Source organism: Clytia hemisphaerica, unplaced genomic scaffold (assembly GCF_902728285.1).
Source record: "Clytia hemisphaerica strain Z4C2 unplaced genomic scaffold, Clytia hemisphaerica genome assembly, whole genome shotgun sequence".
Lineage (NCBI taxonomy): Eukaryota > Metazoa > Cnidaria > Hydrozoa > Leptothecata > Clytiidae > Clytia > Clytia hemisphaerica.
Genome location: NW_027104462.1, coordinates 77,593 through 105,404, shown reverse-complemented (window position 1 = coordinate 105,404; position 27,812 = coordinate 77,593). Strand labels below are relative to the sequence as shown.

General features: G+C 35.9%; 1 protein-coding gene across 1 annotated transcript; it reads left to right on the top strand.

Moving 5' to 3' along the window:
* The first annotated feature begins 14 nt into the window (after positions 1–14).
* On the top strand, positions 15–27,352 carry LOC136821104 (putative leucine-rich repeat-containing protein DDB_G0290503). Its single transcript, XM_067077331.1, has 3 exons — positions 15–2,830; positions 23,849–24,057; positions 24,865–27,352. The coding sequence occupies exons 1-3, from the start codon at positions 15–17 to the stop codon at positions 26,487–26,489; spliced, it is 4,650 nt and encodes a 1,549-aa protein (XP_066933432.1). The 3' UTR covers positions 26,490–27,352.
* Positions 27,353–27,812: the final 460 nt, after the last annotated feature.

Here is a 27,812-nt window from a genome sequence, read left to right as displayed (position 1 = left end):
TACAACGGTTGAATATGGTTTTCATTAAAATAAAACGATCATCAAAGAAACTTACGTCGGGGAAATCGAAACACGAAAAATCAAAACCTGTCGTTATCGCGACTCCCATTGATCATTGGAAACGTAATAACTCTACGATCGCTGCGACATCGTCGCAATCGGAACACAGTCGGGAAGTAGATTCTTATAATCATCAACCGAGGCATCTCGGCATAGATAGATCGCCAGAAAAAGAACCTATTCGGGATGGAACTGTAATTCAGTATGATGCTGGGTTAGCGGATGAAAGTTTTCGGCAACCGAGAATCAACGAGAGTGATGACATTCCTAACGACAGCTTTCCGCAAATGGCTACACCGACATTACCACGTAAAGACACTTGCAGTAAACGTAATGTCTCAGAGTTAGTCGGTAATTACGAGAAACAATCGTTGAGTTTGAAACGAACAAACTCGGTGAAACGAACAAATTCGTTTGTTTGCAGCCCGAGTCTTCGACACCGCATTCTAAGCCAAAACGAGAAGTCACTTACCTCTTCAAATACCAATGATTTAAAAAGTGAGGTGAAATTAAAATCACAAATATTTGAAGTTTTGACGGAAGAAAATAAGAAATATTTTCCTTCTCTCGACAAGAATAAACAACAAGAAGAAAACATGGCGTTGGAAATCAGCAAATCCGAATCGCCAATAACTGAACGACCTGCCAGAATTGAGAATCAGAAACAAGGACTTAACGATTCTGGAATTTTAAGCGATTTTGCTTCACCTGAATACCCAATCATTGGAGCTGAATCTTACCAACCAAGATTAGATATCGAAAGTCCATATCATATTGAAGAGAATGCAACTTCAAGCCAATTTTCCCAAAAAGAGAGTATAGAATCACTCTTTGAATATGCTTGGAAAACCAGTAGCCGAGAATCGATTAGTCTTAATAGTGAAGCTGTTGTGGACGATACAAATCTGATGACTCTCGCTTTGAAATCAGATCAACCATCCATAAAGGAAGGCCATCATTCTGATGAAAGTCATGAAGTTGACCTACATGATCTATCAGAATCCACCTTAGATTCAAACGGTGAAAGTTTACAAAGAAAACATGACAAGCCGCTAACTAAAGAAAATTTAAGTCAAGAAAAAATAAACCAAGTTGACATTCCGTCTAAGAATTTATTATTAGACGAAAACCTTTATGAAGATAAAGATGAGATTGAAAACACTGGAAACACTGCAAAGGAGTCAGATGCAAAGACAGAAGACGACTCAGAAGACAGGAACTTTAATGAAATCTCTAATGAAAAAGAATCTCAAGTTAATAACTTTTATGACCGATCAAGGGAAAGTGAATTCCTTAAAGAAGAAGATGGAATTGTAAGATACGAAGTTATTGAACGAGAAATTTCTGATGAAGACATAGACTCAGACTTGGAAGAGGTTGAGCAGACCATTGAAGAAGTAGAGAATGGTATGATGAAAGACCTTGGTGAAATTGAAGACACAATAAATGAAGTCGATGCATTGGTCAAAGATGATCAAAATATACAAGAGCTCAGTGATACCACATTAAAAGTCACCGATATGGATCAAAAGCCAACTGACATTACTACAGACGAAAATAAACTTCATAACAACAATACGATGTCTGCTGTTATAGTCGACGATAATAATGATAAAGAGTTGCAAATGATTGAATCTCAAATATATGAGCCTCAGGAATCTGGATTCCAACAACCGTCCAGTCCGTTGAACTCGGCAGTGATAAGTGGTTACCATTTTTCAGATAGTTATCAAGATATTCTAACTGTGTCTTCACCGCCGTTGAAAATGACTAAATGTGAAGAATCATCACCGGAATCGAAACAAGGTATAGAAAATGGCTCTTTCATGGACTCTGGTAATTCAATCCGCCCATACCCACAAAATCTATCACATGGATTTCCAGAATCTTCAGATATAGGAACCACTACTCGTGTCGAAGATGGCGGCGAAAAAACGATAAAAGTAAATTACATCGTCGAAGATAACCAGGAGCTGCTACCAACAAATGATATTGAATCTACACGCCAAAGTACTGTTTCATCACCAGCTCTCGTCAATATCCTGGGAAATTCATCACAACAAATTCCACTTAGTTCAGATCCAAGTAAAAGTAGCCAAAAACCGATATCAGATTCACCATCAAAGATTAAGGATTTATCAGCTAATGGTGCCGATTGGTGCGATAAATGGTCTGAAATAAAAAAGGACATGATACGAAGGAAAAGCAACTTATCCGTTTTATCAGAAGTTGATCCATTTTTCAAAGAGGCAGAAAAAGATTTCAAGACGTCTGAAAGTCACGAGGTTAGTAACGACAATTTTTCAGGAAATAATGAAGCTCAGCCAAGCAAAAATTGTCCGGTTATCGATAATAACACTGCAACGGGACCTGAAGTTTCCAAGAAAACCGCTTTCGATACTAACGAAGAATTACCCATTGATGTTGAAAGAGCCAATTTAAAAGGGCAAAACCATGCTGAATTAAATGCTAATGTACCACATCAAATTCCAAAATATATCTCCACTAACACTGGAAATAAGGAACGGAAGGAAATTATCTATCATTCAAAGTCTTCCTCCTCGATGAATAGTGATCATGAGAAAGTAATGGACGATCAAAAAAGAAAACATCCGAATCTTGGTCTTTCTTCCATTGCTAAACCAATTTCAAAAGGATCAAAATCGAATATTACAAATACTACGACAACAATTCGACAGATGCAGAATGGTAAGGAGATTTTGAAGATATCTTCGAGAAAGAACAGCAGTGACACTCCAAAGGAAACAAGGTATGATTATATATATTTATTACGCTCAGAACTTCGGTTTAGACGTTACGCTTTTGTATTGCTTCGGTATAGTGTTTGTTATGGATAGGAAGTGTTCATACTGATTTCGGAACGTCTTGAAGAAACGGAAAAAGCAGATTTTGATTCCACAAAATAGTGGAGCAACAACGTCCCGATCTGTTTTACTTTGTAGCGTCTTCTTTTTCGAATTTTGACGTTCACACAGTATTTTGAAACATTTCGTTTCGAAGCGACACGAAATTGTAACGTCTAAACATGGTCTCAGAACTTCGGTTCTTTCCGAGCACTATATTTAATCAGTTGAGGTGTAAGCACTGCTTCTCCACTCACCTCAAACGATCAAGTGAGGCTCGACACTTAGTGTTTTGAGCATTCTGGAGACAACAACAGTCTATGCTCGCTTATCAGAGCCGCACTGGTAGGTCCTGTGAAGAACGAAGGACGAAAGATGTGTCTGCGTATAGATATTTTTGGCTTAGATTGTTTTTGTTTCATTACTACCGTCTTTCAGAGAGTTTACGGACCAGTACTTTCTACAGTAGAATGAAGATGGTTACTTTTTGGTTTTTCTAATTCTGACTGACTGAAGACGATGGTAAATAAGCAACTATACCGTTTTTAATTTTGCAAAACTAAGAGTTTCACGCACTCCTCCGTCTCATATATTAGCAAGGTAGTGATTTTTAAGAAGCTGAATGTTACAGAAGTATTTGAGTAAATGATATATTCTAGCGTGATGGTATGAGGCTCCGAGACGGTTTGCGTGACGGCGTGATAAAGATTGATATAAATTGAGGTGTAGTGTGTGATTTTAGCAATTGTTTTGCATTCGACTAATAGCACTTTTGGCTATTTTCTTCGTAATTGCGATGAGAGTAATAGGTTTGGCGTTGTAGTATAATTGTGGCGTAAAAACAGATTATTTTGCGTGATGGCTTTTTCATGAGCTTTTAGGGAGTTCTTAAGGCGATCTCTTCAAATACCATTTAAAATGCTGTTAGGTTAGAGATTGATTTTATTCATCACAGGGGGCGGGTGTACTTAGGCAACAGTATGTGCCACCCTTAAGGGTACCTTTTTTGGATTTCCAAATTCCCACTTAGGGTCAGAAAAATCAGAAAATCAAATTTTAGTCCCACTAAGGGTCGGAGAAATAAGAAAATTTCAACTTTTTACGCTCGAAAAGACCGAAATCTGGTCAAAATTTGGACAAATTTGTCCCAATAAGGGTCGTAGAATTCACAAAATTTTCCGAGGGTCAAAAGTCAAGCGACACCCCCCTCCCGGTGTTCATAACATCGTTTGTAAAACGAATGTAATAAGCTTTTGATCTTTCGTGAAAGTATTAAAGTATTTAACAAATCTTCAAATTATTTCCAAATTGATTTTAGGATTTCGTAATTTATCTACGACACATTTTGATTCGTTTTTGATAAAGTGTTGACGAACTTTATAAATGACCAAAATGTTAAGAACAAGTTAAGAACATTTAAAGGCTTTGCGATCTCTAACACGCCCAATTTCTTAAAAAAGTACTCACGAAATGGTATTTTTCACCAGGTACAGTGAAAATAAGAACATGTTAAGAACGTTTCTAGGCCTGAAATTAAGGCTCAAAAATTAAGAACATCCAAAGGCTTAATAAGATTATGATGCTCTTATAAAAAAAACTTGAGGGATCCGACGGGACAGGTTGTTGACAAGAAGAACCTTGATACTTTTTTTAATATTATCCCGAATGAGCTTTGTTGCTTTGAAAGGTAAAGAGGTTCCACTGTTGTCGTCAATTTTTCGCGAGCGCTGAAATGTTTTTTAACAAAGGTTAGTCTGCTCAAAGACCGGTTTGATTTTATTTTTTTGCTTTCCTATTACGATATATTAAGGTTAGGTCCGACCTGGACAAAATAAGGGCTTCCCCTCTTAGGGCTTCCCCTCTTAGCGGCGTTTACTTGTTTACGGATGTCAAATTTACTCACTTTAAGGAATCACCTTCGAAGTTTTGAACTTTTCGCAATTAAGAATATATATTCATTGATTCCAGATCTTAAAACCACTTTAATACTAAAGTCTTGTTTTTATGCTGCATTATATTTCCAATGCGGATAAAATAGTGGGGCAAATTTTCAGTGGAGTTAAGATTTGAAGGTACTATTTCTGCCAGGGAATAATTTTTTCCAATTTTCGCGGAGGGAGCAGAGGCTCCAGCGGGTCTGTGAAACAAATTTTTGGCTATTTGTTATTCAATTTTTAAGTATTGTCATCACAAAGAGACGTCTGAAAGGATTGGCCTGGACGGGTTATCAACTTTTTACGGTGCGAAACTGGGAAATCGGTTGGTTATATAAAGAACACAAAAGAATCTTTTCAGAGAAAAGAGTTTTTAGTATGCCTTATATTGTTTATAGCGCATTGATGCAATGCACTGTCAATATATTTTGAAAAGTGACGTTTTTTTAAACGATCTAATACTTCCGTCGGTCTCCTGTCATTTCCGCAATGAAATTTGTAATCAAATCAGTTCTGCACAAAAATTGAATGAATCAATATATTGATTTATGTTCCGAAATGGAAACATCTGGCTGCAGAATGGTAAGCTCAAGGTCTTCTAAAGGGAGGGCAAAATAAATATTCATTTACCTAAAAACTATATAATCTGCTTTAAAGCTAACATGATGATATATGCTCTCAATTTCGATTCTTTTCATAGTAATGTAACCTGAGATCAGATTGTGGTTGTTTTCTGCACACCACGCTGAAGCTCTAAATGGGTGGGTGGAAACATAACAATCTGACGAATATGCTATCTAAAAATCGTAAGGACCTTGCTCGCCTAAAAAGACTTGGAATGAAACAAAGTTGCGTGATTGGTTTTGAAAATAGAGCGCTATATTAGAAAAATTTTGTTTTTGATTTTACGGCGCACAACAACATTCTTGTTGTAGAATTTTCCGCGGGAGGACTATTATCCTCAGATGGTTAATTTTCAAGCGCCTTTAAGAGGTTTACCGTGCGCGTATGAAAATTATGACCAGCTGTTATCAGGTTATAGTTATGTGACTGAGACATGCGCGAAAAGACTGTTATAGTCCGTCTTCATAGGTAAAATTTCAGAGAAAGCCAGTTGGAGCACAACGTTCTTTTAACGTTTATCTAACGTTCACAACGTCCATACAACGTTAGATAAACGTTAAAACAACGTTGTGTGCCAGCAGGGAAGCTAACATTCATCTCATTTACGTAGATACATTTTGAAATATTTTTCTTACAAGTCAATATCTTTTCCTGCTTTCTTGAATTAACAAACAAATCTGATGAACTGATAGTGTTTTCTCTTATAAGAACAATTTTATAAGAACAAAGAATCACAAAATTGCTGAATGTTATTCACACTTTTAGAATAATTTTATACCTGGATATGTTTAAATTATAACTACAAGTCACATCAGTAAGAAAAGTGTATACTACCTTAATTACACTGGTACCCGATTTTTACACTAGGAGAAAGAATATAGGATCAAAATGTTTTGAGGTTTAAATAAGAACACTCGATACTCAAAAAATACTTAATTTTTCTTATAAAAAAGTGTGTATGTGTTGGACAGTGCGCGTTCATTTATTGAAAGTGAAAGAACGGAAAGAAATATTCGCTCTTGAAATAAAGAGTTTACACTGAATCTTGAAAAAAAAATGCGTTGGATTCAATGTGTAAAAAGGAGTCGTTCGCTTTTAAGAGGTTTATGTGTGTGGGTAGGGGGAGATTGGAGTATATTATTTTGACGCTTATAATGTTTTACTCTCACATACCCACATATTTTCTTTAATCTGTGTGAAAAGCGTATTGTGATCACGTGTGGGCTGTATTTTGACGCTTATAATGTTTTAATCTCACATACCCACGTATTTTCTTTAATCTGTGTGAAAAGCGCATTATGATCACGTGCGGGCTGTATTTTGACCAAAATATTAGTTAGAACATGATTTTTCTTGGAGTATTCTAGTATTTCAGGGTTTTTACACGTTTTTTTTGTAAGAACCAACTACAATCAGGGACAAAATACTTGGCACAAAAGGGAAATTCGCCGGGGTGTTTTGAAACCACAATCGATTTGTAAGTGCTCTAAAGTAGGTTCGAAGGGTAGAGTTTTAACTCTGAGTTTTAACGCTAGACTTAGGACCTTAGGATCTGAGGATCCAAAAGTTCAAAAATGGTCCAGTAGAGCTTGAAATATAGCCTAGAAACCAATAAATCCCTCCCAGATCGAAATACTCGATGAAATCAAGCTGAAGGCCTAAAAATTGACATTCTCGCTCGAACTTCAATTTTCGAAAAATTGTAAATTAGCCAAAAGTGCCAATATATTATGACACTGATTGTATATATAAATGGGCAAAAATACTCAAAAAATAGCAAAATTAAGAACATCTTAAGAATATTTTTTAGCTTAAAACTCAAAGAGTTAAGAACGTCCGAAGGCTTCAAAAAATGTGGATGTTCTTTTAAAAAACGTGTATTAGAATAGAACCAGTAAATTTTTGGTTGTTCTTTACTTTTAGTACTTTGGCCTAAAATTGTTCTTGTCATTCATCCCAGGCTCTGGCTCTGGTTCTTAAATTGCTATTATTTTTTGACATTTTTAAGCCTCGTTGTTCCTATAAAATAGAGGAGTTTGCAATCATTCCATTATTTTTTCTAGTTCAATAATCCTCAAAAGTATTTTCGAAATAATTTAGTTGTTTTTTTCTTTATCCCCTTGGTCTGCAATTTTCCCATTGCTGTTTTCGTGTTTACTGCATTAACTAAGTTTAAAAAAAACAAGGGGATTGTCTCAGAGTCTCTTGGATGGGAAATAACCACCCTTTCCTCATTCTAATTGATTCCAATTTTAGCGTCTACCATGCTGTAATCCGATCCTAATTTCATGAATCTTCTTGATGATTTTTGATCAATTTTTCTGGGAAGCCAATATCCGAAGAAGTACAGTGGAACCTCTAATTAGTGGGCACCATCGGAGAATCGTTTTGAGTTTTGAGTTTCAGGCTCAAATTTCGAAATTAAACCCCTAGGGGTCGCAAACATGAAATTATGGTTTTAGGCATTACTCTAAAGACATAGGAACATGAAAAGACTCGAGAAAAGCTATTTAAACACAACAAACTACTTTTTTCAATGAAATTTGTTGTTAGATTTTTAGAATTCTTCCATCTTCCTTAATGTGAGGTATATAAAAAATATTCATAAGAAAAATACTTCTCTTTTTGGTGCTTTTTCCAAAACTTCCCAATTTCTTGGCTTGTGTTTTACTGTGTAACCTTCTACACGTTTTTTTTTTATAAGAACAAACTATATAAGAACATAAGGCTTCGAGGCCCAAAAATTTAAGAACATTCTAAGAACATTCTAAGGCTTTGGAGACTTAAAAACATGCATTTTCTTAAGAAATTACATCACAATGCTCAAAAAATGCTCAAAATAAGAACATTTTAAGAACATTTTTAGGCTTCAAATCTAAAAAACTAAGAACATCCGAAGGCTTCGAAATTTTTTGACGTTCTTATAAAAAAAAAACGTGTATACGAGTGTACACTAGATCTTGACGGCCGACGGGATCAGTGTGCCCCTGGAGTTCGAAAAGTTGACCCTCTGTCAGATATGATAATGAATGTTTGGTAAATTTTATACCCTGTAAGAACAAAAAATCGGAAATGAAAATTGTCCAAAATAACCAAAAGTTGACCCAGTCAGATACAAATTTTGGAAATTAGTAATTCGGGGACCCTGTTAGATATCTAATGAAACCGACCAGCAGCACGTCATAGTACCCAATTTTGCCTGAGTGAATTCCCCGTGACTAGATGGTCCAGCAACGGCCGCTACCGAATTTCTCCAGTAAAAGGTTCGATTCGAATGAGAGAGGCTCGAATTAGAAATAATTGACAATAAACATCAATCAATATTATAATATTTTAGCTGTATACAAAGTTTCCTGTTTCTTCTTTTACAAAAGAATCCGTTAGTCCAATTAAGTGACGTCAATAATTTTCTTGTACTTATTAAGACAGTCATTATTAACGGACATTGAAAAAAGAAATCATTTAATTCTTTAATCATCTCATTAACTTATTAAGTGATTGTGTTTTTGTAATCTTCATTAACTAGATGGTATATACAACGGATTTCTTGTTTTGAAAATTGTGTTTGCTGTGATGCGGTGTTTAAGTTGGTGATGTGATAGTTGGGGTAAATTCTGATGGTGTAGTGACTTTGACATATTTTTGTGAAAAGGGTTACCCACATCCTTACATTCATTTGAACCTGATTTTTTGTTTTTAACCCTTTAATTGCTTTTTTAAGAGTTTTTAAGACTTTAAGGCTTTGATTTTTTGGCTTAAAATCTCGCTGAAAAGACTGAATTTTATTTGCTTGACCCCGAAGTCCCGAAGCACAACCCAATTCCTACGAGTTAGACCAAAAGGGTTAAATGTTCGTTGTGCAATTTGCAAGTGGTACACGTTGATGGTTTGGGTATATTTAGATGAGAATAACTTGAATCTAGCTTTGCCCACATCCCTAATGCTTCACACAATTACACCCCTGTATCATTCCCCCATTGCAATTTTTCGAAGAAGCTAGGTTTATTTTAACGGTTTCTCTGATTCTTCGCCTGTGAGCCCAGCTGGCACACAACGTTTTTTTCGACGCTTAACTAACGTTCATAACGTCCATATAACGCTAGATGAACGTTGAAACAACGTCGTGTGCCAGCTGGGAGGCAATCCTTTTTTTCAATAGTTCTAATGTAATTAGCTACTGGTATTTTTGAAGAATCATTTAGCTGTTGAATTTGTAATAAACTTTTTAGAAGTCTCTTTTGCGAGACTTCGCCAATCCTTCTATCATCTGTCGGCTTTCGAATAACGAGAGAACTGTTCTACACAGAGTTTTTGTAGACAAACTGTGAGACTGTGTGTAACGTGTGTTTAAAGCTCTACTTCACGAATAGTCGAGTCCCACTGTGAAAGTCTTTCAACTTATTATCACCGGTATATATTGAAAGTTTATGACGAAAATCTACTTTTTGTAAAGAAAATAGCACCATGAAAATTTGTGAGAGCTTTCTATAAAAGTTATAAGTACATTGCAAGTATGTGTTCTTTTTTATTCTATTGACTTTGGTTCGGGTTTTGAAAGCGTGGAATGAGATTGCAATAGATGAGTGTCAACTCTGAGCACTCTCTCTTCCCCATTTCTAAAATGAAGATCAGGGGAACAGCCGTACGAATTCATGAAGTTTTTCACTTTAAATTCAGTGGTGAATAACTACAACTGACTCTCACTAATTCGAACTCGAACGGGAAATATCTTATTTATTCGAATTACAGAGGTATATTATTTCCAAAGCACTCTTTCACCACAATTTTCAGTGAAGATATTTATTTTATAGTTTATGAATTTCAGGCACGAAAAATAATTGAAACTAATAAAAAATATATTTTCATTTTGTTATTGGATTTGTTTACCAATTGTGTTATAATTGTGTTTTTGTTTCGAGGTATTCAAAATGAGGTATGTACTATATTATTTCTTATTAACTTTATCTTCATCAGCTTGTCAATAAAAAACCCCTAGACTTCACCTTCTCAAAGGGCCATGTACCCATGTACTGGGGAACTCGGAGTAGGCCGATTTCCCACCGGTCTTGCAAACTTTGAAAATTATCTCGACCTTTCCAGCCTGTCGAAAGAAAATAACTACATGGGACATTCAAAATATTATTTTCTCTTGTGCCTGTTTAAATCTACGCGTCTTTTTTATAAGAACAAACTATAAAAGAAAATAAGGCTTCGATGGCCAAAATGTCGAGAACAAGTTCTCTAAAACACTAAATTTCTTAGAAAAGTACTCAAAAAATGGCGAAAATAAGAACATATTAAGAACATTTATAGGCTTAAAGCTCAAAAAGTCAAGCATATCCCAAGGCTTTGAATAAAATATTGGATGTTCTTATAAAAAAAAACGTATAGTATGGTAGAAACCTTTAAAAAACGAGGTCCTGGATACTTTTTTGTTTGTTTTAATAAGCGCTATTGTTCGCACTATTATTTTCAAAAATATGAATCAAAATTAACACAAATATTGGGGTTTTAATACTATCTCTAAGGAGTTATGAGCAAATACTAATAAGTTATTTTTATGGTTCAAAATAGAGAGAAGGTTTTGACCTTCTTCTAAAAAAAATAGAAAACTTAAAATGAAAAAGTCTCACGAAGCAGTGAAAAAGAATATTTGCTAGCGTGTTTAAGAGAGAGATTTTGGTTGATTTTTCTTTACATGGAAAAATAAATTATGATTTATTCTGATTCTGAGTAAGTTGTTTTTCTGTTATTAATTTTTCATCGTAACCCATTTTATGAGTATTTTTGTCCATTTTCCTAAGAAATTGGGTGTTTTAGATCCCATGAAGTCTTAAAATGTTCTTAACTTGTTCTCACTTTTTTGCCATCTCACTAAAGATTGCTGGTTACTTACTAGTCAGTACACAGACCTGATATCTATGACTAATTTCAAAATTCATTACCGTAGAGGTCTGTTGTCATTGTCTTTTCTGATTTGAGATTTTGCGGATTTTTAAAAGTGACTGCTGCGACCGATGGAGTGCGGGTAATAGAGGGGAGACTACTAGGAGGGGGCGTACGGGTTTGACGGTGTGACGGTATAACCCTTTTTTCTGTCGGTGTTTCGGTGTTTAAAGAAAAAAGTGACGGTATTTCGGTGTCAAACATTCCATGCGGTGACAAAATAAGGATCTTACCAAATTTTGCTGTCGTTGTTGACGGTAATCCAAGGAAAATGCGTCGGTATTTCGGTGTCTGCGACCCTCGTACGCCCCCCTCTACTAGAGAACTGTGGTTATCTATAAGTCGTACCATATCGCAGAGATCTCCGTACGGTAATTCCTAATTTTTTTACCAAACAGACAATGCGCACAGAGTATACTACGAAACGATAAACGTGAGATACACTCACGTGGTACAGAGTACTTTGTACCCATTGAGTTTAAACACCCGAAAGAGCTAGATAAGAATCTTCAACCTTTCTCAAGCAAGAAAAAGTGAAGCCTTAGGATTTGTGCCGGAATTAAAATGAAGGATTAAATCTAGCAATTTTCGAAATCTGGCGATATGTTTTACTTTAAATCTAGCGTTTGTGTGAAAACCACGCGGGTCACGCATTTAGGATGGGAAGTAAGTGGCTTCATATTTCCCATCCAGGAGTCTCAAGTCTAGCCCTTTGGGCTTGGAAGTCAATGTTTGTACCAGGTTTTGGTGAGATTGTATTTGTGTCAAGTTAACAACTGACGGATGAATGATTTTTAAAAGTAAGTAAGTAAGTATATTCATCTGGTGGCTGTCGGCGGAGCCGGGAGTGAGGGAGTCTATCCCCTTTTCTATTTGCGCTAGACCTTGAAGATCGAATGCTGAGGTGGAGCGCCACACCTTCTCTCAGCTCCCAGTAAATTACCGCCTAGATCAGATTACCCAATCTAAGCTACTCATCCGCTGAGTTGGCGGTGACCGGGGATCGAACCCACAACCCTTAGATTGTAAGGCAAATGCTCTACCGACTGAGCTACCCGGTCATGGTCATTTTTAAAAACTATCGTAAAAGTGACATCTATCGCGATTGGCGATTAAGACTGAGAAAACTAAACAGAGTGCGAAAAATATACATGTACGATAGCCGAATCGGAACTTTGTTTTTGACCATTTTTCCTGCGTTTGATGAATAAAGTAAGGATCACACTACACACTCAAACCGCAAGTTTACATTTTATTTCATTTGGATTACGATCTTGTACTATCTTCGAAGTGCGCATGCGTAGGTAGAGCATTTAGATAAGCTCAGCCACCCCATCCACCGGGGGTTTACCAAAGATTCCAAAAACTGTACTTGATAATTATTCACTTATAATTTATAATTCACTTAGCAATTTAAGAGAAGGCTCGAGGGTAAGTGGGAATAATTCAGGGAGAAAGAATATTGCGCCCTTCCCTTACTTTCAAGTAGTAGCTATCGAAAGAGAAGCCTTCGGGTTTGCCTTCAACTATTTGTCGCATGATTAATTAGATTACCAAAAGAGGTGGTTCTTTTTGACTTTTGGATCTAAATCTGAAGTATTCACGAGCAAAGCAAAACTTCGCTGTGTCTCCTCAGAAGATGCGGTTCCCGACTGAGGTTCTTGCATCTCCATATCAAAAGTTTTGAACGTGTTAAATGTCCAGTCGATGAGTTATTCAAGGAATTGGTTTTTTCTAAAATATCCCATTTTGAGGAAAAAGACGGAAGAAAATTAAAACAATCGAGAGAGGACGAACTAAATTGTAATTGATGTCTATGATTCCATTCAGACCACAGTTTTTGTCAATTGTAGCCCAGTTTCTATGCCAGATTTTTAAGTAATATAGCTATATCCATAGTTGGAAATCTGAGTTAAAGAGAGGAGGCCCCCCCCAGCGGCACCCCTAATCACGCCATCACGCAAAAAGATTTTCTCTATCACGCATCACGAATATTGCTAAAATTTGTCATCACGCAAAAAATAGCCCAAATCACGCATCACGCCTCAAATTTTTGCCCTATCACGCATCACGCCAAAATCTCTAATCACGCCATCACGCAAGAAAAAAGTCCCAATCACGCCATCACAAGCCTCTAACGCTGAGGTTTAACTCTTTTTTGTAAATTATTCATATATCCCTTGAAAATGTTTGTTTGCAATCGCATTGATGCAAGCAAACAAGTGGTAGATAAAAAGTCGTGTATCCAACTTTCCCCTAACTATACTAAATATGATTAAAATTACTGGATGATATATAGTACTATATAGGCTGGTACAGTATAGACAGGTTCTCCTGTATTTTTATAATCTGATGTATACAGGACGGGTATGACCTGTGAGGCAGATTTCTGCCTCAAAAGATTTATCGTGGGAAATTCAAATTTAGCGCTGTCCTCACTTACTAAGATAAAAACCAAATTTCGGAGCTTGCGCTTTCTCTAAGAAAGTGTGACCAGTAAAAAGATGGCTATGTTTATAACCATTATTAGGATCTGGGAAATTCAAACTCTCAGCCCATACCATGCTTTATATTTCGCCATCAGTATATAGAATAAGAAATCATAGCATGCATCTCCAGGCTAGGTACAGTAATGAAAGACATGGCATGGACCAGGGGTTTAGGTTACCCCCTAAGAAAATAGGTACCCCCTGAATTTTAGGTACCCCCAAACAACAGACGTTAGTAGGTACCCCCTGTGATTGGTGCCCCCTGTGACTTGAGTATAATATATATGTTAAGAAATGAAAATTTTTTTACAATTAAAAAGAATAATGATAGTTGAATAAAAGCAAGATATAAAATATAGTTACCAAGCCCCCAGACCTTACTGCATAAAAGTTAGATACCCCCAGAGATCATAGGTACCCCCTGAAATTAAAAAAAAATCCAGCCCCCAGCCTTTTTCAGGAAGATTTTGGTTGTAGCCCCCCCCCCTGCGGGCTGGGGGAAATTCATGCCATGAAAGATCAAGGCTTTTCCCTTTGTTTTTCGTGAATCTTTTACTAAGTGTTAGATTACTTACACATCATGTGAAAACCAGGTGTATTTTAAAAATTAGGATATTGAATATGGGATACAATATGATGGTAGGCTACATAATAAATCCTTGTTTAAGAATACATGAATATGAATGAGAATGAGATATTATATTCATCAATGAAAAATACACGTTTTCTTTTATAAGAACGTCCAAAGTTCTAAGCCTAAAAATGCTCTAATTTCGCCATTTTGTGAGTATTTTGGTACGATTTCCTAAGAAATTGTGTGTTTTAGAGTCCCTGAATTCTTAAAATGTTATCACCTTGTTCTTAATATTTTTGCCGTCTATACCTCATGTTCTTATATAGTTTTTTCTTTAAAAAAAACTAAGTGTGTTTGAATAAGTACTTTTGAAAAATAATAGAAAATGAATCTATTCTATCATCATTTAAAATGGCCCTGAAAAAGAAGAAAATTCTTCCTGCACGTTTTAAGATTAAGCATGTATAGAGAAACACAAATTTTAGAGATATATTTCAAGTAATTTGTTTTTGTGAATGGAGCTTGAGTTTGTTTCAATGGTTGAATGTGAAAAATTTTGTTATTAAATCAATTTTTCATGAAAAATTATTGAATTTTTTAATGAATCTAAATTCACCAAGAACTATCTGAAAAAAATTTTCGACACATTATTTTTCATTTTATTTGATAGAAATTTAATATTTCATGCAGAGAAAATTGTCACACTTCGCAGTGAGATATCAAATTAATGCCCTGCTAAATCGGAGGGAAAAGCAAAACATATTTTTGTTTTTGGAGTGAAAAATCATTTGCAATTTGATTGGTTTATTAAATTTGGTTTTTATTGCACCACGTGTATTTGCATGACACAAAAATAGTATGTATTTTTTCCATAACATTTCTTTTCCTTCTTCACATATTGCAAATCTCTCTTGAAAGTCTTGAAAATCTCCTTTTTCCCAATTTTTTGTGACTCTTTTCCTTTCAGATTACTAAATTAGTTGTTTTAAGTAAGGTTTTCTTCAAATCTTACACAAGAACTAAAGTTAGTCATAGCCTAGGAACCTTTCGACACGGTTGCGAAATACCGAGAAGAAACAACCGGGGGTTACTGAGGTTTGCATGCTGACGGGTATGTGACTCCCAACTTTTGATCGTGAATGTTACTATTTGGACTAAATCTGATCTTTCAAGGGGCAAAAAGTTTGAGATTTTTTATTTTTTTTGACACTCGGTAGAACTGAGATTTGATGCTCTGATTATTCCAACCTTTACAGCGACTTCCAGAAAAAAGCCTGAAACCACCTGATGCCAGATCTAAGCTATTTCTTTACCCATCTTGATTAAACTTTTTAAATTATGTGACCAGGAGGGGGTGAAAATGAAAATGTTTCTGATTAGTGTTCTGGAAAATTTAAATCATTTAAACGTTTTTAACATTCATCCGTCTTCCTCATTAAAATTCTAAAGACTGTCCATTTTAACATCAATGTTTCGAAAAAATATTTTCTCCTTTCCTTATTTATGGGTGTATGCCCTACATAGAGCACAGCTTGAATTTTCAGTAAACATGAATTAGTTTTTCTTGACAAAACTAAGGTAAAAGAATTTACTTTTTTTTACTACATTACAAATTCGTTCAGAAAGTGAAGAGCTATTCTTTATTTTTCAATTTTAAAAACTTGCAAAGGATTATGTTACATTATGTTACAGATCTTGGGACAAAAATATTCTTTGATCGGCGGTTTATTTTGAAAGTGGTGCCCTAATGGTAGCACTATACACCTTTTCGACCGCAGTCGCGCGGTCAAACGCGTGCCACTTTTATCCCACTAAACTCGATCATCCAATCCTTTTTTGACACATTTTTCTATTGTCTATAGGTCCGAAAAAAGGACTGGGACGGTTCTAGTGGGATAAAGCGGACACAAAAATGCCTGTGCGGCAATTGGCGGCTACGGTCGAAAAGGTGTATTCAATTTTGGTGAAAGATTTTTAAACGGAAAATTTCATTGAATTACAATTTGAATCACATCGAGTAGTGCTGCCATTAGGTGATCTTAGCCCGGGAGGAATACTTAGGCAGGTGCCAGGTATGTGCGAGCGACAATGGTTCCTTTTATACACCCTCGAAAGTCCCTTAAATGGGTACAAAAGCAATTAAAAATCAATTGAGTTTCTAAAAAAGTTACAAAATTACGTAAATTAAAAATCGACTCCCTCAAAGGATCCATAAATTTTGGAAATTTGAGCTAAAATTTTAAAATTTTGGCTGAAATTTTCCGGAAAATGTAAGGGTGGCAAAAACGTCAAAACACGGACAAAATTTTCTCGGACATACTCGTCATTTCACAAACCTGGTACCCCCTGGGTTTTAGGTACAACTTAAAAAAAAACTCCGATCAAAGACACAGATATAGATGTATAAAGGTCAGTGATTAATAAAGAAAACGATTGAATAGATTGATATAGTCGAGGTTGATTTTTAGTTCGATAGAAAAAGTATAATACATGAGCAGAACCCTACCCTTACCCGGCAGCGAAGGTATGCCACTAAAGATCATTTAGGCCGACTATCGTTCCTCTCCGATGAGGAACTGGCCCGTCCCTTTAGAGCTTTTACATGGGTGACCCCCCGGGGGCACTAACCTTGACGGCCGACGGGGACGTGCCGTTGGAGTTTGAAGAATGGACCCTGTCAGATATGAATACTTGGTAAATTTGGGACCTTGTCAGAACAAAAAATCGAAAAATTATTTTATTTTCACCCTAAAAAGTGACAAAAATGACTAAAAGTAGGCAAAAAATTGAAAGATTTTGTAATTTCCACCCTAAAATTTGTCAAAAAATTACCAAAAGTCGACCCTGCCAGATAAACATCTTATTGAAAATTAGTAAATTCAAGACCCTGTCAGATATCTTCAAAGCACAAAAAAGAGACCCTGACCAGTGGCACGTCCCCGTACCCAATTTTGCCTAAGTGCATCCCCCCCCCGGGGGTGACCGCTAATCTTCCATTGGAATATCAGATAAGTATCAAATATCCTCTTTCAGTGACCCGGTGGAAATTTTTGTAGTAAAATCGGATATTTTATACTTACCTTATAACTTTTTCATTGAGTCATTACCCGGTGAAAGCCAGCGTCAGTGAAGGAAAATTTGAAGAAAACAAAGATGCTCATTAGGATTAAAAATTACCTTTTCCTAACATACAGGGATTAAAAATCGCGGTTTACACACAGTAGGGATTCTCCAAACTATAGTGTTTTTCCCTATGGGAATAAGTAGTTCAGCTTAGTTTCCGAAAATTTCATCATAGTTTTTTCAGTGGTTGGAAATGTTTAACTTTCTGAGGGGATCCAGTGGGTGTTTTTGTAGACGATGTTATCGTCTGTTACAGTGAAACTAAAGGCGGGAAATATGGCGGTAAAGTGTTAGGACGGTATATGGAAAAAAAATCAGCGGGAGAGTTTCGAAGACTGGCAAACTCTATCGATTGTAAACTCTTTTCGGCAAAAAACCTGTTTGCGAATTTTCTTCGGCTTTGGTCTTATTTCTTAGATAGTGATTTTTGATGAAGCTTTATTCTACCGTAAATATCTTGCGGAATGAAATCCTCCATTTGATGAGGAGGTATCCTTATTTTTTCCTAAGTAGTAAATGAGAATAAAGCCCAAGTGTTAAATTACCTAAAATATTTTAGATTGAGCCTTTTTAATTTCCTTAATGGGTACTTTTAGCCTACATAATCTTCCTACGATTTTCCCTCTTTCCTATCGGTTTAAAAATGTGATAAAGTTGGCAAATTGATGATAAAAAATATTTTGCTAGTTCGGTACCAATTCTGTTCGCAATATCAATAGGAAATTTTCTTCCATATCACTTTTAAGTTTGTCACTCCAGCCCCACACTTTTTTGCAAAGTGAAATTTTTTGGTTGCACCTCCTGAGACTCTATATTCATTGTCCCCACCCCACAACTTTCAATTTCATGGCGTGAGCCCTGCACTTAAGCGGCGGGGGAGTTCCGGTGTACAGTCCCTTATATTCATTCATGCCACATTTTTAGATAATAAAAGGAAATCGGGTTTTAGTTAATTTCCAAGGACGAGTAGAAAATAAAAGCAACATTATATTACGCCCAAGGGGCGGGGGGTTATAGCCCATGTGCTTGGTATGTGCAGACGGTAAGGGTAGGTTTTTTCACCTCTCAAGTCTTTCTAAGGGTCGGAAAATTTACGATTTTAAGGAAATTTTTCAATATCGAGGGAAAAAATTGTGAAAAAAGTCTCTCTAAGGGTAGGAATTTTTTCAAAAATGGAAGAAAATATTTAGAAAAAGTCTCTCTAAGGGTCACCTTTTAAGAAAAAGTCAGTCTCTTCAAGGGTTCAAGGGTTGATTTTTGGAGGTCCGTCCGCACATACCCCTCATCCACCAACTCTAGTACCCCCCCCCCCGGATTTTAATATTAACGGTTCTTTTTAACACTTTACTTGAACTTCACTGAAAACAAGAATGAATGATTTTTTAATTAAAAGACTTGTCAAAGATTTAGCTTTTCGTATTAGATGTCTCCTACCATTGCACCCACCGAGTTGTCAAGAAAAATCCCAGTATCGAAAGAAATGAGATCAACAGCATCTAACAGTTTTGAAAGGGTTCACGGCGGCAAAAAATGGCCTTTTTTCTCCCACTCGCTCAGCAACCTAATACAACTTGCGGCATTTTCGACCACTTTGTTGATCATTATACACTTTTTGTTCCACCATCAACCTTTATATGAATTTCCAAAAAAAATTTCAAAAAAATTTTGAAAAAAGAATTGTCACGTGATAGCTGATGACGTCATCGAATTTAGAACGAAAAAATAAAAATTCAGTTAGCTCTTTGGTAGTATGACCATTCGATAGCTCTCAATGAGTAGTGCTCGAAAATGGGGTCAATTGTTATTGAGACCCTTCTGAAACTCAAAATATTTAGATTTTCGTTTTGCCCATATATGGTAAAAATCAACGATTGACCAGGCAATTTTGCTTGAAAAAGCTTGGAGGGGTATTTATACGGTATGTTTCCGACATCGTAGAGACCTGAAATTTGGCATGAAGCAAGCCTAAGTGAAAATAAAAAATTTGAATTTTAGACTTTTTCAATTTAGGCATTTTTCTTGTTGCTAGGCAACATTTTTTTAAAAGACGGGGGTAAAATTTGGGTTTTTCGTTAATTAAAAATCGGAAAATCGGAAAATCGGAATTTCAAAAATTCTAAAATTCAAAATCGTTCTTTCATCATAGGGAACCTACCTACCAAATTTGACGATTTTTCGACAACCCTAAGAGGGTGTTTAAATAGGGCCCCATGTTTCAAAAACTAGAGTTTCGAGTAAATCGACTTTTAAACTTTTATTTCTGGTAGAAATCCTCATAAAATTCGATATTAACCTGAGTATTCAGAAAGAAATAAACCTTAAATGGGCTTTAAAAGTTGTTTGGCTGAAAATATAGATAAGTTCGAGTTGTTTAAGCCAATAAAACGAATTTTGAACAATTTTCGACCTTACCCCCTGAATACTTTATGGTTTTATATTTAGCAACCTCGTCCCAGTCTCCAAAAAAATTTAAATTACGATATCTCGTGACCAGATTATCCTAGAATAAAAAGTGACCCCATTTTCTGACGCAGAATTTTATGCTCTTTGTAACTGAAGTAGATTCAAGGTTTAATTCTGACTTTTAAATTCAGATTTTTTAGAAAAACTGCTAAAAAGGGACTGGGCACGAGTTTTGAAAAATTTTTGAAATTTGAATTTTTTTTGCAAAATCAAATCCTTTAAGAATATCTATAGATTTGACAACCTAACAGTCACTAATAAGCTAATTTGAGGCCAGTGGGAGAAAATAACTCATTTTTTGCCGCCGTGGTTTAATTGATACCCAGAAACAATTAAAACTTAATCAGCTCATTAGCGTTTGATAACCTAATTAGCGACACTAGTTCTTGATTTATATCTTAAGTATATGCCATTTTGAGGAGGCTATAGATATCATCATTAAGTTGACGTCAAATACAAAACTGGACGGTTGTCGTCTGAAAAATGCACAAAGATGGTGGAAAAAATTCAAGAAAATAATCAAAAATCACCATCAATAAACGACTTTTGCAGCCCGTCAAAGTGCATCATAAATGAAGAAAACGCACTAAAAGATACCCTACAATGCAGGAAGTGCCACCGTTTAGTCCATTATCTTTGTACAGAACTGCCACTTTACCAGATCCAGATATGCTTGTCATACAAATCAAGAAGTTTCCAGTGTCAAAACTGTACCAAAATCGCACCACAGGTAATGGAAAGGTATAATTCAAATGAAACATCAAAAATTGAAGGATTCAAAAACGAAATCAAAGCTTGTGAGAATATAATGAAAAGGCAAGACGAAGAAATAAACCATTTGAAAGCACAAGACGTCAATGTTATGGTCAACGAAATGAAAGAAACTATCGACACCAGAATAACCACGCTTGAAAAGAAGATTGAAAGCATCATCGAAAAGAAAGAAGAGAAAAGACCACCAATGAGCTACGCTAAAATCACATCCAAACACATCGAGAAAAACATTGGAGATGCGATTCGAAAAGAAAAACAGGAGGAGCAGCTGATTCGATCTACAGCACGCAACCTAATTTTTCATGGGATTGATGAATCGACAGATGAAAACTGAAGAAGAAACAAAAATCGAGGACGAAGAATTTATCCATGACAAAATTATTGGTCAGCGGCTCCATCTGAGGAATATAAAGATTACCGAGACGCAGCGGATCGGGAAATTTACGAAAGAAAGAGAAGATAAAGCGAGATACCGACCAATTAAAGTCACATTTACGAACGAAGAGGACAAGAACACAGTGTTGCAAGCAATAACAAAAGAAAAAGGCTTTCCTTACCGAGTGACAGAGGATTTGACCAAAAATGAAAGACAGATAATTAAAGAATGGTGTAAGGAAGCCGAAAAAATGAATGCTAAAATCAAAGAAGACAACACAAAATGGAAAGTCCGGGGGAGCCCGCGAAAAAAACTCTATTTCAAAAAGATCATTGTAAAAAGTACGAGCGGTTTATAGAGGCCCATGTGTCTTCACGGTGGCCTGCAAACCTGTAAAGCTTTATTATATTATATTATATAGAGGCTATTGGAGCTTGATAATTTTTAAATAGAGTTGCCGGCTTTAGAGGTTGTTTTGAGGGGAATAGTTTAAGAGAGTGAAGTGTGGATGGGATTTTTGTTTAAAATAGTTAGATTTGTTTTTGGATATTGAAAGCTTAGTGTTTCGAAAAGGTTTAGAAACCTAACAGAAACCTTCATCAAGTGAGAGTGAGTATTTCGCTTGGATCATTTGCTTTCATTGCTTCAAATCGATGGAAACAGATTTACTAATTTACTAGGTTATTTTTTAAGGTGAAGCTTAACACTTTCAAAACTATTTTGAAAGTATTCTGAAATAACTTGAAGTTAAATTTTTCTTGATCCGAAATACAGGTGTATTTTTGCAGATTTTTTCTCATGAGGTTTAAATGATTTCCTTAATGTATTTTTTTCTGCCGTACTGCTCAAAATATGAAACATTTTTCCTGTTTTTTTTCCTTGTTTTTTTCTTGCTGTGTTAAATTTATCTATATTCCCCATTGACCTTGAATTTCACATTTACGTTTGTTTAAAATATTGGCTATAAGGAAATAAAGCTTCTTGTCTCTGCTAGCTCAAAATATAAACTTTAATTCGTTATTCCCTTTCCTGAAGAAACTTCGAAACGTTCGAGCTTAATTCCATCGAGTAAAAAACTTGAACCCTTGATATGACTGAGACAGGGATGCTTCATAGCTTAATTTTAAGTAAGTGTAATAGGAGAAAGGATTTTTATGGTGAAATTTAGGATATTATCCTTTTTTTTAACTACTCCTAACTAAGTTTCACTGTCCAATATAGGACGGAAAAGCCTTTTGTTGGGCCATAAATATGAAGATTTAGTCATAAAAAAAGAAGAACTACTCTCCTATGAGTTCATTTTTGAAAGAAAATTTTCCATTTTAAGAAAAGGCATGGAATATTAAATTCATTTTCATTTATCAAGAAGAATTTTATAAAATTTCCAATGTCGGAGAAAAAATGAAGGAAAGGTCAAGTTATAGATATTCAAGCTAACTACAGTTGGATCTTTTCAGTTCGATTTTTAAGGGACCAATTCGAATTACGGAGAGAAATTTATTCAACTCCTCATCTGAGGGGACCAAGATTCGAATTAGAGATTTGATTGTAATTATAGCTTCGAACTAGACATCTTCAGCCAAAACAAGATCATTGACAAGTTTTACCCGATTTAGATATTGATTGAAATTTACAATAAAGTTTGAAGTCGTTCAAAGTTTATTTTATTAACTCAGTTAGGGTTGTTTTTAAAAGCCAACCTGAAATAATTCCTTTAATTGAACCCTGGCTTATGACTTATTGTATGACGTAATGTTATGTTTACGATTAAACTGAACTTTGTTATTGATTCAAGATTTTAAGTTTTGAGTGGAAAATTTGTTTTCAATAGTTGTAAAAGCATGGGTTTATATCAACTTGAACTGGTTAATTTTGAATGAAATTTGAATGGAATAAAATTTGCGCTAAAAAACATTACATAATGTTTTCTGAGTTATATCGGCAGCAAATGAAACAAAATTTATTCTTCTGCTCACCCGGAAACACAACATGTCAAAAGTCAAAATATGTACCGTGAGTTTTCTCTTTGGTGATTTCTATTTTGAAAGTCTTTTGAAATAATAGTTTACATATTTCAAGTTTTGAAGAGAATTTCGGGTCAAATTAAGTCAATGATGATTTGTACGGATGAACTAATCGCAACCGCATCTTCATTACATAATTTCTTCCGGTTATGGTTAAAAAATTATTGTGGTCATAATAGCCCAAGTTAAGATAATTTTACTATGTGATTCACAGCATCGAATGTGGATTGAAGCCCAAGCATCTGAGATTGATCTATTACACTATTGTGCTCTTTGTTTTACGTAGCAACCCTTATGGAAAATATTTTTAAAAGGCCATTTGACCATATCTTTTTTTAATGATATGCATTTGATTTACATCATTGGGTGTGATTTCTGTTTAAAAAGGGAATCTCTGCAACGTAAGAGAAAATGAACCATTCTAGATGAGTGGCGCCAAATGTCACAACTAAGAAATCAGAAAAACTACTAGGTTGTAAATCACCCAAAAGTGGTTTTTCAAACCTGTATCAAATTCAATGTTTTCACCTATTATTCAATAAAGCAAAATCTGAAAACGCCCTGAAAGTACTCATTTTATTTTTTGTTATTATGTAGGATGCCAGGGCGTGAAGCACCAAAATCAACGAGCAGTACGAATTCTTCAACGAACGGTGTCATCAATAATTACCCACCATGCAACCGTGCTTTCGCTTTGCGTATGATGAACCCGACGTCTTATTCGGATGAACGCATCAGTCCGCTTGATAAAGAAATTCAACCGCTCGCTGGAAAGAAATTTGTAGCAAAACAAGTATTTTCGTCAGGTAAGATTCTTAATATTTTCTTTCACATTTTATAGTTGATACTCTCTAATTCGATACGCTCCATTATTCGATAATATTGAAAGTCACAGACGACAGACGACAACAATCTCAATAAACAATAAACGACTATTCGATACGCTCTCTTATTAAATTCATGATATGCACCATTGCAGCTGATTGGTTAAAAATGACGTATTGACTGATTTTACGTCACTTACAACCAATCAGCTATTGGGTCCATGATGTAATGTCAGAAGACATTGCAATGGTGCATATCATGAATCCCATTCCCTTGAAAATCGAAATAGAGAGAGTCAATTTTATATGTATTACGTGTATTGCAATCAAATATTTGAGACCCATCTATTTGAATATTAGCGGTTTCCAAGGAGAGTCTTGCCGTTGCTGAACGAAAATAACGTTGCTAAGATGAGTTTGAAGTGTCTTAATTTATGCACGTTTCTTGCAATGACTGATTGATTTTAGTTTTAGAAGATTTGCATTCTTTTAAATTTTTTAGTTTTTGATTTCGTTAAAACTTTCAACATACTACAAATCTCTTATACTACACATTGCACCTTTCATGTAAACACTTCAGAAAATCTCAATTTTTCTTAATATTGGCAAAAGTTTTTACTTTGAAATTATTTGAATCAAGCAAAGGGCAATCCAGTCGCATTCCGTCAAAAACATTCATCTAACGCTTATGAGATTCAAATGGACCTTTAATGGACCGTAAAACGATGTTTTTGCCAATTGGTGTGACATGAATTACTCTATTTTTACTTAGTATTTTCTTCTTTTCAGGCATATATCAACAAAACTCAACTGACGTACTAAGCGTAGACGAAATTAGCCTATCGCCCGCATCAAGTTGCGCGTCTCTGAGTGAACTCGACTTATACGATATAGACGAGAACCGCAATACATCTATATCCTCCACAGACGGTGGTAAAATGTTTCCAAGGCAACGATCATCGCTTGAAGCTCACTATATGAGAAATTCAAAACCAACCAAAAGTTCATCAAGCTCCAACGAAGGAGAGTATGGTATGCGGAGATCCTACTCCTCCGCAGGTGGTTTTGATGGAGGATTTTTCCAACGTGGTCACGCCAATCGGTCGTCGACACCGTCACGTGCCAGATCTAAAAGTAAGAATGGTTTCAAAGAAGAAGCATCAACTTACCTACAAACACACCAATCCTCAAGCTCCCCGAAAGGTGCACGTCTCGGAAACACACCCGGAGTAAGGCGCACGCAAAGTTTAAAAGGTGGTCGTCCAAACGTTTCAGTGAACCCAATTGGTCGAACAAAATCAACAGTAGGAACGCCACAGAAATCACCAAATTCAAAAATAAGAGTCGTTGGTACCAAAAGCTCACAACTCCGCGCGCAGTCAGCAGAAACGAAACAAACACCTGGCGCCACAAAAGCCGCCACCAGCTCTCCAACGAATCAAAGATCAGTCAAATCAACTGTCAATCAACGAGGACGGACGACATCGAGAAGTCATAAAACCCGATCTTTGAATTCAACTGAAGAATATTCCGAGTCGGATTCATCGGTTTTCAGTGAAGTTTCCGATTCGTATTACCCGAGACGTAGTCGGCAAGGATCGGTGAAATTAAACGGGCACTCAAGCCCGAGCGCCCGTCGCGCACAGGCTAACCGTGGAAGCCCATCATCTTCTCCGGCAGCTACTTCTAAAAACTTTCTGATAAATGACAGTCTACAAATGAAAAGACTACCGAAAGTTGACACATTCAGTGGTAAGCTGACAGATGTTTGTCGTCTCATCTCTGAAAGATATCCTGGGGATTTTCAAATTCTTGAAACACTCACAGAGATGCAGTCAGCCTACGAGGAACGTAATCATTTAGTTACGGAAACTATTTCAGGACTAAGAGAGAAAACGCGCCTCTTGGAACATAAGTGCGCCAATTCTCCAAATATTCCAGGACTTGTTATACCCTTAATGCGTGCCACAAACGCATTCCAATCACAACTGCAATGCATTATGGATGCTTATCATCAACCCGGAATTGACGAAACAACCCAGTTTCCCGAATCGGGGAATATTATCCGGAAATCGGAACCAAATGCTCAGGATACCGTCCATAACGGCTCTTTAGATCAAATCTCTAAAGAAGCCAACCTTGTCGCTAGCCGAATTGAAAAACTCGGAGGGCTTGGCTCTAGTTCCCAGTCTCCGGTTGCTAGTGGTTACCATGGACCAAAACAAGAGACTTTACACGAAGATCATATTTTGGAGACATCTGGAGGAAGCTCAGATAAAGAAAACCACTGTGATGGAGCTCCTAAAGAGAATGGTGACGTAGGAGGTCTTTGTAATGGATATGAACGAGAACACTCCTCCTTGGAGTCTTACGCAATTATTAATGAAGCTCCAAGTGCAGTGACATATATTTGAAACATAAATTCCCTAGAGACATGACTCGAAGCTCGATACAGTCAAGGATTTTTATATACAGTCGCTTTGCATAAGATTCCACTTTCCGTACTAAGATTCTCCTGTGACTCTTCTATCGGAAAAAGACCAGAACTCGGGGTAGTTGAAAAATTGAGCTTCGGGAAGTTAGGCAGTTTTTGTAAACAAATACAAGATTTTCCGTTCCATACCTTAAACCCTTTCCAATCTCGTGCCGGTTATCCCGGGGAAATTTGAAAAGTTAGGAGAACCTTAGTGCGGAAAGTGGGATCTTATGCGGGGCGACGGTGAACACGGCGAGAAATCCATTTTTGAGAAATTCGGCCTGGATTTTGCACCGAGATTTTCTAGCTGGCCAATAATGTAATTTAAACGTCAGCCTACAACCCTTAACGTCAAAAAACCGTTAGATGAACGTTGAAGCAGTGACATGAGTTGGTCGTATGTTTTGTTTATATGAAGATGGATTTCAAATATTTTAAGAAAACGATTTTAAAAGAATTTTACTTGGAGATAAACTTTTAATATATACCGTAATAAAAGATATATAGTATATATTTCGCTCTATAGAAAGAATCTTTTGTAGATGTATAAATTCCTATCAGATCCGGATAGAAAGGAATTTTCATCAGAAAAATGCAGTTTTCTCAAAATTGATTTTTGTCCAAATCATTTTGCCTTGAAAGTTTCTTTCTTTTTTAAAGATGCAAAGGTTTTGTGATAGTTTATACATTTTTGTCGATATATTGTATGTAAGTATAAGAAAGTTTTTAAAAATATTGAATACAGAATCAAATTTGCATGTTCTTGATGATGAAGAATTTTTTCAGTTTTTAGCTTAAAAATATTCTTAGCCATGTTCTTATTTTCACTATTTGTGACCATTTTTACCCATTTTCCTAAGAAATCGGATCTTTTTGAGTCCCAAAGCTTTAAAATGTTCTTAACTTGTTCTTAAAATTTTTTCCATCGAAGCCTTATGTTCTTACATAGTTTGCTCTTATAAAAAAAACGTGTACTCTTTAAAGTTACCTTAGATTAGCCCTTGTAAGTCTACACAAACACGCAAAGAATCATTCAGATTTTTCAAAAAGTTAACTTTACCCAATTTTGTGACTTCTTGAGTTAAAGGATGAGTAACTTCGCCATGGTTTTGTCTCAATGTAGATCTTCGTTAAGATATAACACCCCTGTGTCACACTGAAAACTTTGCCAGTTTCATCCCCGATGGGAAAAATACACTACAATCTCAGCCCCAATTAAAAATCAACTCTATTTCCATTCCCATCTAAAATTCAATGGAAA

Coding starts and splice junctions, on each gene's coding strand:
- LOC136821104 (XM_067077331.1), top strand. CDS start 15: ATGGTTTTCATTAAAATAAAACGATCATCAAAGAAACTTACGTCGGGG. Junction 2,831..23,848: donor GACACTCCAAAGGAAACAAG/GTATGATTATAT, acceptor GTTATTATGTAG/GATGCCAGGGCGTGAAGCAC. Junction 24,058..24,864: donor AAAACAAGTATTTTCGTCAG/GTAAGATTCTTA, acceptor TCTTCTTTTCAG/GCATATATCAACAAAACTCA.